Source organism: Grus americana, chromosome 21 (genome assembly GCF_028858705.1).
Source record: "Grus americana isolate bGruAme1 chromosome 21, bGruAme1.mat, whole genome shotgun sequence".
NCBI lineage: Eukaryota > Metazoa > Chordata > Aves > Gruiformes > Gruidae > Grus > Grus americana.
This window is the reverse complement of record NC_072872.1, coordinates 8,367,398-8,379,544: the sequence shown is the minus strand read 5'-3', so window position 1 is coordinate 8,379,544 and position 12,147 is coordinate 8,367,398. Positions and strand designations below refer to the sequence as shown.

The following is a 12,147-nucleotide window of genomic DNA, read 5'->3' as shown; positions in this document are numbered from 1 at the left end:
CGGATGCTCCGGTCCCACGCGGGGAAAGAGGCTCCGAGGGTCGGGCTGCCGACAGCCGCCCTGTAACCCCGCTGCCCAGCGAGGCCAGCGCAGCAGTGCTCTGTGTATTTACTGGGAACAGATTTTTCCTTGACCTTCTCTTGCCCCCCCCCCCCGCTCTAATTCCCCCCCCCCCCCCAAATGGAGCCTTTTTCTCGCTGGTTTATGGTGAAGCTCAAGTGCTTTCTGGATGACAAAGTCCACTTGTCAGCAATATTCTTTTAAAAGACTGTTCTCTTCTCTCCAAGGCCTGCCTGACAATCGCTCTATTATCAGAGCTTTCTTATCCGATAGATTTTTTCCTTTCCCTCCGGGGCTAATAAGGAGAAAGGCTGCCAGCCGTCACAGAGAGGCAGAGGGTTTCTACTCAAGAGTTCAGCGGAGACTGAAACCCTCACACGGCAAACTCCAGGGAAGGGCTATTATGCTGTATGTAGGATACCATCATTTGATCACCATGAATGACTTTTTGAAGCGGAGACCATTCATCAGTTTTGTAATGCGTGTTGTTAGTTCAAAGACCCTGCTTTCAAGGCATTTTTGCTCCCAGGGCCCCCGCTGAAACATCTGACCGCTATCACTAGATAGTTCGCTGACTCTCAGCTCGGAGTCGTGAAAGGAAATATTCTTGACATTTTTAGATAGCTCGCTCGTTCTTTGTCCTAACCCGTTCCCTCACCCCAGAACGTTCTCGCTCTTCCCCACGGAAACTTCCCAGCGAGAACGACGCGTCCCTCCAGCAGGATGCAGGCCTGGCTCAGTAGCGCTGCCCGGTCCTCCGGGACCTCGGCAGCAAGGAGAGATGTCCATCGTCAAATTTTTCGAAGCCCTCAGACGAGACCGTGATGGTGCTGCCACACCAACCAGGGCTGCTGGCTCCCCCCCCGCACCTGCCCTGGAAATCAGCAGCCGAGAAAATCAAAGAACTCGCTGGGCAGCAGGAGGGTGGGACGAGCCGCGGGGCCCCTCCTGGCTCTCCGGGAGGACGCGCTGCGTCGCGAGCGGCACGGATGGCGCAGGACCAGCTGCCTGCTGTACCTGAACGGGCCGTTTGGGACGGGGAGGAATAAAAGCCGTTATTTTTGCAGACTATAACAATCCTGAAATGCAGTTTCTCATCAGACTGTTTTTTCCTGTCAAACACCCTCAAACCGCTCCTGTACGAGTTCCTATTCTATTGCGTGCCCCCCAATTCCTGGGCTTGCTCGTCCGAACTACGCCTTGACAACTTACCTTCCAGCAAAGACAGAAACCCGTCCCAACACCCCGGTACTGCGCGTGATGTTGTGTCTCTACTGTTCTTCCAGTAAAAAAGCTCACAGGACCATTGCTTATAAAAGCACACAGGTTTATTGCATATCAATCTCATGTATAAATTCATTGTAGCATTGGAAAGATTACATTTGGTATACATTCCTATTCTACAGCATTAACCTCAAAATCAGCTTTTTCTATTCATTATTTTAAAGGAATTTCTCTACACAAGTACATTTGTCTTTTATCACAAGCATCAAAATGAAATTTGTAAAATCGCTTTTTAATTATTTTCTACACTTCATATCTTTTATTTCATTATGCTCCCAACAAAGCGATTTCATATTAATTAATAACTGCCAACACTTTTTTTTTTTTTCCTCTTCCTTGGCAGTTCAAGGCTTCTAGCCTCAGACGCAAAATCTAATCACATATACAATAAGTGCATCTACGGAATTTTTTTCTTTTTAATAAAAATTTCACAAACAGACACAATAATGACTGCTAAACACAAGTCATGCACAGTTTACTTATAAACATAACAGAAGCAATATACAATCAAGAATGATATGGAACAAGCACCATCCTCTTTCTCAATGTTTTTTAAACATTATATGAAAACCAGACATTTACAATTGATTTAAAAAAACACTATACAGTTCTAAAGAAAAAAAACCCAAACTAAATCATATCTGTATTGTAACAATGGGAAAAGGAATGACATAGGATGCACAGATTTATGATTCTTGCAAGCACAATATATATATGTTTTAAATTACATCTTCTGCAGGCTGGAAATGACATCAGGGCAAAACATCTCTTGCTTTGAAGAGAGCAACGAGAATGTAAAATACATTGAGAATTACTTTCAGAATTACTTTGTTCACATGTGAATTGCACATTTGGAAATCAAAGCTGCCTTTTTTTTCTTTTTCATTCTTTTTCCAAAGTGGTAATAAGAATTAACGACAGAAGAAAGAGAAAAAATAATCTTGGAATCATTCAATAACATTTTAATCACAGTATCACTCAACACTACAAAGGAAAAGTTTCATGGCTTTGTGAACACACTACTGACCATCGTCTAGGAGCAGAGGTTTTTGCCCTTATGTTACCAGCGCTGATGCGAGCGGACCGCGTCGCTCCCTGCCCGTCTGCCAGCGGGCAGGAACGGGCAGGTTCCTACACCGTGATGCTCCCCCCTTCCCCCGCCACACACACACACACAAAATACAGCACGTAAAAATCGAATGTCAGTCAGTAGATTGAAATCGGCTGAGGGGAGGGGGGCTCACAATCCAGTGCTTTGATGCTTAGAGTCTAAACACGTTCACGTCATTGTGCAAGTGCTTTTCGAAATGCTTCGTATGAAGTGAAACAGAAGCCGTTTTCAAGAACGCCTATTGAAAGTCTAAGTGCTGATTAGGGAGAGATCGAAAGCTTCCACTAGTCTGTTTTAAGCAAGGCAGAAGCCGAGCTTTGCGTTCTGGCCTGGAACGCAGGTGAGCGACCGCGGCTCGCGTTTAGCTGTCGAGCCCTGCTCGGTTTGGCTTTGCTGCCGGCACTCGGCTGCTCCCGCGCAGCCCCGCGCATCTCCTCGCTCCCGCGGCGACCCGCGAAGCACAGGACCCGGCCGGCACGGGCTCCGTTTCCAAGGCCCGCGCCCGGAGCAGCCAGCTGCCCAGCACAACACCCCCGCGCACCGAACAGCAAACCAGGCGCTGCCGACCCGCGGGACAACCCGGCGCACCCCGCGCTCAGCACCTTCAGCTTCCTGCACGGGAGATTCGCAGCGGGACCGCCTGCCGGTCTCTGAGCAGGCGAGAGAGAGGGAAAGCACACGCATCAGACCTACGTTCTCCTCCGTAACCAGCTCGCTCTGTGGTCAAAGTCGCATTCGGGAGAAGCAAGGGCCCTTCTCGGTGCAGCTTCGCGTCAGCAGCGCCGAACAGGCGGGAACGGCCGGGGCTGCCAACCGGCTGCTGCCAACGTTATCCCGTTATACCGAACACCCACAGGGCTTCTCCCCTTCTCTCCTCCTTGCTGTTGTGGCAATATGGCTACGAGATGTGAAAACACTTTTAATAAATAGATCCTACACAAATATTCTCGGTTTAAATCCCACCTCGAGCGGTGCCCTGGCTTTCGAACACACAGCAGGCCACGTTCCCATCCCTCGCCGCACCCGGGGCACGGCTCCCGAGCACATCGCGTGGCATCGCACGCCCTCGAGCACGGCAGCTCCGCGGCCCACAGAAGCCCAGGGGCCCCCGACGTTTCCCACCGCCAACGCTGGGGAGCAAGCTGCGCCCTGACGGCAGCACCTTCCCCGCCACGCGCGCCTCTCGGGACAGAAACAGCCTTCAAAATACGGGATTGCTTTTGCCAACAACCGCAAATCCAAACCTCGGCATCTGCTAGGAGTTGCAACACATTTCAAGTGCAATTGAATGAAAGCTACGGGATAAATATTCAGCGAGGCTTTCTGTTTATTTAACGGTGGAAAAATTAAAACTTGTCATCAGTGCTAAATTAGAGGAGTCGGGAGATCCTACAACAAACAGAGACACTAGCTAGAGAAAACGGGGAGAAAAGTGAATTAGAAAAGAAAAAAAGAAAATCATTTCATGATTTCAAAAACTCTATTTTTAACGTCCTTAATCCCTGGCTGGATTGTACCTCCCCGTCCCCGCCAGCACCACGCCGCGCGAGGAGCCCTCGCTCCCGCAGAGCCAGGGGAGCACGAACAGCCCCGCGAGGGAGACAGCGGCCGCGCAGGCTCAGAGTCAGGAGCTGTGGACAAACTGCTCCTGAAGAAACAACGCAACGGACAGGAGGGCTGAGATACCGAAGGGAAGACCATATATACCCCAAATAAATCCCCACAGGAACATCTGCATTTCTCAGTACTCGGCCCACATTTTGGAGACCAGCTCACTGCTGCGCCCTCGGCTGCCGTCACCTCCTCGCGCCGAGGAGCGTGATGTCGACCTCGTCAAAGATTGCTTCAACGGTGAACAAAGCATCGGGTCAGAGCACGCCAACACTTACTGTTACCCACAGACCTTGTTCCGACAAGGCAGACGGTGCTGCAGTCCCTATCGGAAAGATGCTCAGACGGTTTCCCCCAAGCAGACACCGGGAGCCACGGAGCTGCCGCTCAGGCTTCCGTGCTGTAACGGGACAGGACCGATCTGTGCCCGTGCTTCAGGCCAGGTTACGTCTCCGTGCTCTCCTGGAGCAGGACCAGGGAACCTGCAGGACTGGACAGTCCCACGGGGGCCAAGTGCTTCCCCGGGCCGTGCTGACGGGGACAGGCCACCGGCCCCCGAGCGCTCGCTGGACGAGTCTCTCTGCGTGCGCCGAGGAGCGAGGCCGGCAGCCGGTTGCAGGTCAGGGCTGCTGAGCCGGAGGCTTTCCCGGGGCAGGGCACGGACGCGCATCCCTGCTGCGGCAAAGAGCGAGTCTGCCAAGGACCAGCACTGCCGCCAGCTCGGCCGCGCCGCATCCCCTCGGCAGAGTCGCCCGCTGGCCCCCGGCTCTGTCGGCTGCTCCCTCCCAGGGCTGCGGTGCCCGGAGGAGGCACCGTGTCCCTCAGCTCCCGGGTCTGCACCTCAGGGCCGGCGGGGGCTGCCGGTGGGACATGCGGCATGGTGGCATCGCTTGCCGGTGTGGTGGCATCGCTTGCCGGCCCCCCCGGCTGCACCCGAGGGCTCCCGGGTCTTTAGCCGGCACCTTGCTGGCCCTGCAGAGCCCGGCTCGCCGTGCTGGGCGGAAGGGCGCGTGGGAAGGGCTGCGCGCTTCTGGTGGAGGCGGCGTTTGCTTTCCGAGCGGCATTTCCAAGGAAATAAATAGAAACCCTCGTCTACTGCAACGGTCGCTTCAAGGCAAATGGAACAAAACCTATGATTGTCTGGAGAATCGGCAGCGAGACTAGCAGGATTGATCAGGGTCGTTTGGCACATGGACAAAATCTTCCTACTCCCTGGTTATCAATCGTACAACATACAACCTTAATTACACAATTTTGGTCCTTCACTACATACTTATATTAACATTATTTCTTCACAATAATGATATCTAATGCAAAAAATACTGTTAAGGAAGAAATAAAATAAGAAAAGAATTAGCAAAAAATTACAAGTTATATACAGATTAAAATAAATTCCATCAGGAAAAGAAACAATTCTTTTATTATTTTCAGTTGGCCCCTGTGGGAATAATTTAAAGGCCAAGCGCCTGGGCAGGGCTGTACTGCAGCAGCAGCAGAGGCAGATGTGCTGGGACGGGACCGTCCCATCTCCTTCGCAGAGCCTGGTTTCTTTTGACGGCGTCAGTTCCTGGGCTCCGTTTACCCAAGAGCTTTGTGCAAATATATGAAGCAGTTCGGGTTACACTGACTGTTGGTCTCAGAGCCTTGGGCACTTTCACAGGGTGTTGCGGAAAACCAAAAAGAAGGGTAAATTTTCTGGGAAAATATGCTAATGCTGCTGATTTACGTTGAGTTCCTTCCATACCAAAGCTACCCTAGATGCTTTCCTCCTTGGACAGTCTGAGGCTCCTGGCTAGCTGAAAACAGCCTCGCGCGTGCTCTTGGGTGCAAAGAGTGAATTGCAAAGGTATCATTCCTACCACAACCTCCGCTTTATTTGAGTAGCTGTTTCCTTGTTTTAGCATGCTGGAACGAGGCTTTGCCGATGTTTCTCCACACTGGACTGGCACAGAAGCCTCCGTCTGTCCTTTCCCACGCCACGCGGGCGGAGGGGCTACGCGTGTCAAGTATTTACAGGCAGATACACTGACCACTGTGTGCTGTTTCTCTGAAATCGGCCATTAACCCAGTTCTGCACGCAGTCATTACCCGACACAACACTTACTAGAAGCACACCCGGCACTAAAATATGCTGGAATTAATGGGAAAAGTTCCTCTCGACTTCGCGGGCTTTGGGTGCAATCTTTACGCAGCCAGCCTGCCGGGGCACCTCGGGAACCCCAGCAGGTTGCCGATGCAGAACGGCAATGGGCGAGATGCAGAGGCACGTCTTCTCACTCAGTGGCAGGAGTCCAGTCCTCGGCATGGCTAATTTTTAGATGCTGTAATTCGAAAATTCACAGGACACACATTCTAAACTTTATCTGTGTAGCCAATGTCATCCTTTGCAAGGTCTAACTATTGTCCTGACTATTCTGTAATTCAGCTTTGCCTGCAAAATCACTGCTACAGATTGTAATTGCAATGTAGAACAGCGTAAACGTCACGGTATTTCTGGAGGCCGATTTGCATCAGTAAAAGAAGATGAGACTTTGAAGCGATTTAAAATCACTGATAAAATATCTGCGAGCAATTTTAGAGTCAGAGAGACAATTTGATTCTTAGCTATGTGCTTGAATAGAGGCTGTACCCCTGAGGTCGCTGCAGCAAGGAAATTCTAATCTTTCTACTTAAATTCTAGGCCAAATAGCAGTGTGCGATGCATCAGCAACCATCCAGCATACCAAAACAACTGCACGAGTCAGAAAGTTCTGCCACAGTTCCCAGACACTATCACCACTGACAGGATGTCACTCTAACAAAACCCCGGGAGACAGATCACAAGATGTGGCTGAATTGCCCCTGTAAAGGCGAGGCTCGCCCGCCATGCCCGCTTTCGCACACAGCTACGCCCCTCCAGGTAAGGGCTGACCCCGGACCTCTCTGCCTGGGAAGTCCGAGCACTTTCAGCAGCTCGGCGGCAGGGCACGCAGGCCAGCGTGGGTCCGTGCCACCGGTCCTCCCCGGCAGACTTGCTGAGCGTGGCTTTTTCTGGAACGCTCCGCGTGCTTCAAGCTCAAGCAGCAGCTTGGGCTCGCGGGCAGCGGCAGAGATGGAAAGCCCTCTTAACCTTGCAGCGTAGGCACAGACAGAAGGGCAGTCAGGTCACAGCCGAGGACCGTGAATCACGTACTTGCAAGATACAACCGTAGCCCCGACCTCAGCAAAGCTCCAGGCTGAAGGTCTCTCCACCGGGACGCTGCACATGGTGTACCATGGCTGCAGGCAACGTGGCCTCGCGTTCGAGAGGCTTTGCCCTCTGCCACTACGTTTTGTTGGGAACGAAGGATAGGACGGTATTTCTGTGGGAGCACATAATTTCAAATTCTTTTGGGGGTCAGTTAAACGGGCTGAATTTACCCTTCCCTGGTATAACTCCAGTGACCGTGTCAGAATTGCACCAGGGATAGGTCACGCCTGGCTCTTTCCTTATTACTTCACTACTCAGCGGAATTGAAAGGATATGCTACCGAACGGTTTCAAGCTTTCATTTATACGCAGGCTGTACTGGCTCAGTGATACTGTTTTGTACTGTGAGAGGGGCCAATATTTGATTGCACTGTTGCAATTCGTGTCTTGCTCATGCTATTCCTATAGACTGTGAAATCCTAGGGCTGCGTCAGGGTTATCCAGTTTTGGAGAGGCTCATTCTGATAAATTAGAAATGCGAACTCTGGATAGATAGAAATGCAGGACTTGTAGGTCGGATGCAACAGGTTTCCTTCTCAGCCAAAAGTCCAGACGACTCCCTGAGGCCCTCTCATCCATCTTCTGCTTGCTAGGATTTTTGCTAGGATAATTGCAGCACCACCGCCTCCTCGCTTGGACTCTGGCCAGTGCCTTGTTGACCTCTCAGAGGTGGTTGATGGGGTTAAAGGTCCCCGACTCTGAAGCTGCTCCTGCCATGTCCAACCAAGCACCCAGAGAGTTCTGGGAGGACGTGTGGAGGGGAGCGTTCTCAGACAGGGACAGCATCATTGCATAAGCCTGGAGGAGAAAAGAGTAATGCAGAGGACACGTGTGAATACACACGCAGGACAGGCTGTAATAAACCGTGTGAAGCACAGCACCACCTAACCATAGAGGACACGTAGCACAGCCAGCATCCTTTGGCCTGGGCTAAGAACCTTGCCAGCAGGTCTAAATTTACATCCACACACTAGGACAACACCCATCACTCCAACCACTCCAACCTGCCGCAGTTTATAGGCAGCTGTCGGTCAATCAGGAGAGGCCACCGTTCCCGTTGGCTTTTACAGGGCCAAATCCAGTCCATGCCAGCCCTGCACTTGGTCACAAAGCCACACGCCTGATCCTAGGCTCTGCTCTCAGGGGAAAGCAGCTCCATGCACAATGCCAATTACTTTGTTTTGCTCTTAAAAACAGTACGCCCAGAGACAAGCAAGTGGCTGAGCGAGACTAGGGCCCGGTCACACGCCGCAGAAATGGCGCGGCAGCACCCACGCTAGCTGTAACGCGACAGGCAGTGATGGGCAGCAGGCGAACCGTCTTGCCCCACTGCTTGGCATGAGCTCGCCGGTGCCTGTAGAAACCCACACGTAGGTATTTGGGAACGTAGGCACGAAAGGCTCATTGGCATTACCAGCGTGTTCACGTGTTCTTGTCGGGGTAGATTTACTGCTGCGGTGAAATGGTTGAAAGTGTCTGCTGAGAAAAACGCATCGAGACTTCTATTTTCTCCGTAACCATCAGCTTGCCTCTTTGTAACCTACACGCTCTCCCTGTTCCAAGACTACTCGTCTCATACACTTTTGTGTCCTTTCACAGCCCACACAGGTGAGGTGAAGACTTAGGTAGATGATGACCTCACACACTGGAGGTGAAAGCCAATGTAATTGCCACCCATGATCTGAAACAGAGGAGAACGTGGTCCCCACCCTCCCCGGTCTACGTTAGCTGGTGGAATGGATGCTCCTACTCTGCAACGCAGTTGTGGCCATCAAGCCCTCTCCTTCACCCTGAGGGTGCACCCGCCCACACACAATCCTTTGCAGGGCAGCAAAGACCCCACATTATCCGGGACATCAGTGCCATGCTCAGTACAGTAGCACCCTTAGTAATGCAACTGTAACGGTGGCAATACGAACCAGTTATCCAGCTTCAGCCTCTCCTCTTAAAAGCTGAGAGTCAGATCTACTTGTCAAGCCAACACACTCATGTACTGTGGGTGCGTGCTGGAAGAGGTACAGCTCTGTAGTGTTACGGAGTGCACGCTTCTGAATTTGCTTAAGAGGAGGACAGCCACAAAGGAGTGCTGTGCTGCTCACACAAATGCTCTTTTACTATTACATTTCCTGCACAAGCGTTGGTTCAAATTATTTCAGTTACTTACTGTAATTCAAGCGTAACCAGTCCTGCATCTCGTACGCTACAAAATTGCTTCATAATGCAAAAATATCCCCCCATCCAAGCATAGGCTAGACCAAACGATGTAGTACAAACTTTAAAAGAGCAAGCTGCTCCTAAATAGTTAGTACATTGGGCATATTAGTAACAGGACACATGTAAGCATCAGGCAAGCGGCTTGTGTTTGAAGTAGTTTCACCCAGAGAAAAGCTGTGTCCTATCTTCAAGCAGACCCTCCCCAGCTTCAGTACTACCATCTACTACGAAGGAGGACAATAATTTCACAAGTTTTGGGTGATGACAAATCAAAAATCATGTTCTGCTTGGCAACGGCATTAAGCTACTGCTTTGCTGGACACTTAAAATACATTTAATGACAAATTCTGTTGCTTGAAGGGCAACAAGCTGTACTCATCCCCCGTGAAGGGTCGAGTATGCTGTCTCCTGTCCAGTCCGGTGATGTCACTTCATTCAACAGTTCTTTTGTGAGAATCCTTTTGCAGGGATCAAGATATGAACTTCATAAAACCAGACTGAGTATTTTGGTTTAACGAAAAAGCAGCAAGCACAAAGGGATCTGCCCCATACCTCCAGATTTTCCTCAAAGCTCCAATACGTGCCGAGATGCCGTTCTGAGGTTTCTTGGCGGGTCTGAACGGGTCTTGCTCAGAAGGCAGAGTTCCATTTTATGGTTTGCTTTTAGAAATCAGGGAGGTAAATGAGGAAGTCCTCCAGACTTGCTGGACTGCAAGTCCTGGAAATACTATTGTCTACTACACCTTTTATAATCAAACCCAAGGATATTTTATTAGTGTTTCTGCAGACCAAACCTTGAGTTTCTTAGTATATGCCAACTGCAGACCCATCCCAAAGTATAAATAAATAATAGTTATAAAAACATTTATACAGACAGATAAAAACAGACAGATGCCTCTACCTTTCTATATAAGCATGTTCTCAGCACAGGCTAAACGATAAATTGAGCTGGTGGCCTAAAACTGATGCCCGCTCCGTTTCCCCTCTATTTCAGTATAGTTGCAACAAGACACGGTTTACGTATGATTCATGTGCTACAGTTAGAATTCCTGCTCACTGGAAGGGGAAAAGAAACCTTAGCTAAAGGAGGCCAGCTGCTTGCTAATCCTATTGTACGTGCTGGCGCCAAGCTAGATGAAATGTTCTGTCATATACCTACCTGGTTTTTAGCCTGCCTGTACAGAGTCTGTTTTATTGTCTCAGAGTCTAAGGTGGAATTAAACACATCTTTAACTTCAAATGCTTCCTCGGCTGCTTTGCGAAGATCCAGCCCCTTCCCAAAATTCGGCATCTGCTCCAAATCTAACAAGCCGGCTTCGTCCTCCTCAATACACCTGTACCAATGACCAGGGGAAGGGGTTGACCTGTTGTTAGCTCATCTCACCGTTCACATCTAGCCAAAGTGAGTGTTGCTAACCCAGTGCCTGCATGCACATACCATGGGGGTCTCACAAGCCACATGCGTGAACTGGCAGACGACAAACACGAAAATGACACAAAATGCAAGGAGCAAAGAAAAAGTGGAGAGCATGACTATGCACAAATGAGCATTAGTGCTATAGATATTCGTGATTCAGCGTGGGTACGATTCACTTTGGTCTTCTGTGTGCAGATGTCCAATTGCTGTCCGCTCCTTGACATGCTGGACACTGGACCAATGTCTGAAGAACACTGCTGCATTTTCTTTGAGTTGCAGTGAAAATAGTGATGCACTGAAATCAAGTCAGATACTACTTTGCATCAGGGGACATTTGTTACGAATACCGGTAACTGGGAATCTGAGGTAAACTGAGGCAAAAAGAAAGCTAAGCCTATACTGTGTGCAACAAACTTTAATTTTAAAGGTGTCTAGACATGGCCTGACCTGGGAAAAAAAAAACTTCACTTTTTCCCAGAGCTCCAAGAACTCTACTTGAAGCCAACAACATTTTGCTACCACTAAAATGGGTCGAGCAGCACAAACCAGATTGTATTACATATGGCTTCTTCCTTTGCCCTGACCAGTGTTTTAGAGAAAGACATTATCCACTGAACCGCGTGTACCCTGAAAATGCTGCTGTCTGTGTTGGACTAACTGTTCTGATAGGAACTTCTCAAATCTTGGCTATACACCTTGTCACAGATTCTCCTTGCAGTCCACTTGTTTCGTGTCCCCCACCGTGGTGAAAATGGAATCTCTCAAGTGAATGCTTAAATCAAACTGGAGGTATGACACATGGCTTGAAAAATAAAACAAGAGCACTCACAATCTACCACCGACACGGGGTCAGAAGTCTGAGCCCCGTTGGACTTCTCAAAGGGCATGGCCCACCTCACCTTCGGGTGTGGTCAAAGCTCATGGTGAGAGATGTGGGCTCTTCATCTTCTTCATCTTCAAATGCTCCTCGGGGCTCTGCGGTGGGTGATACCGTTTCATCCTGTGACTTCCCTGTCAGGCTGTCATCATCCTCCTCTTCCAGTTCTTCATCTTCGTCATCCACATCTTCTGTTTTCTCATTTGCTAATCCATGACACTGGGAATTGCCATCAATATCCTGGAGTTCTGGCCTGAAATATTTGGTCAAAGTGGGGAAGAAGAAAGAAAAGAAAAAAAGAAAAAAAGCCAAATGCGTAAGTCATGCATTTTCACTGTAATGCAA

At 49.8% G+C, this 12,147-nt stretch overlaps 1 protein-coding gene across 3 annotated transcripts in view; it reads right to left on the bottom strand.

Annotated features, from left to right (window-relative positions):
* Window positions 1-1,381: 1,381 nt before the first annotated feature.
* Window positions 1,382-12,147, bottom strand: part of PRDM16 (PR/SET domain 16) — a 346,792-nt gene continuing 336,026 nt past the window's right edge. For 2 of the 3 annotated variants that reach the window (XM_054801016.1, XM_054801017.1), the window contains exons 15-17: window positions 11,825-12,055; window positions 10,668-10,842; window positions 1,382-8,092 (exon numbers count right to left, since the gene is read on the bottom strand). In XM_054801016.1, the coding sequence (XP_054656991.1) occupies window positions 7,958-8,092; window positions 10,668-10,842; window positions 11,825-12,055 (541 nt within the window). In that variant the 3' untranslated portion in view covers window positions 1,382-7,957. The remainder of the gene's footprint in view (window positions 8,093-10,667; window positions 10,843-11,824; window positions 12,056-12,147) is intronic. The other variant, XM_054801018.1, reaches the window with a different exon arrangement.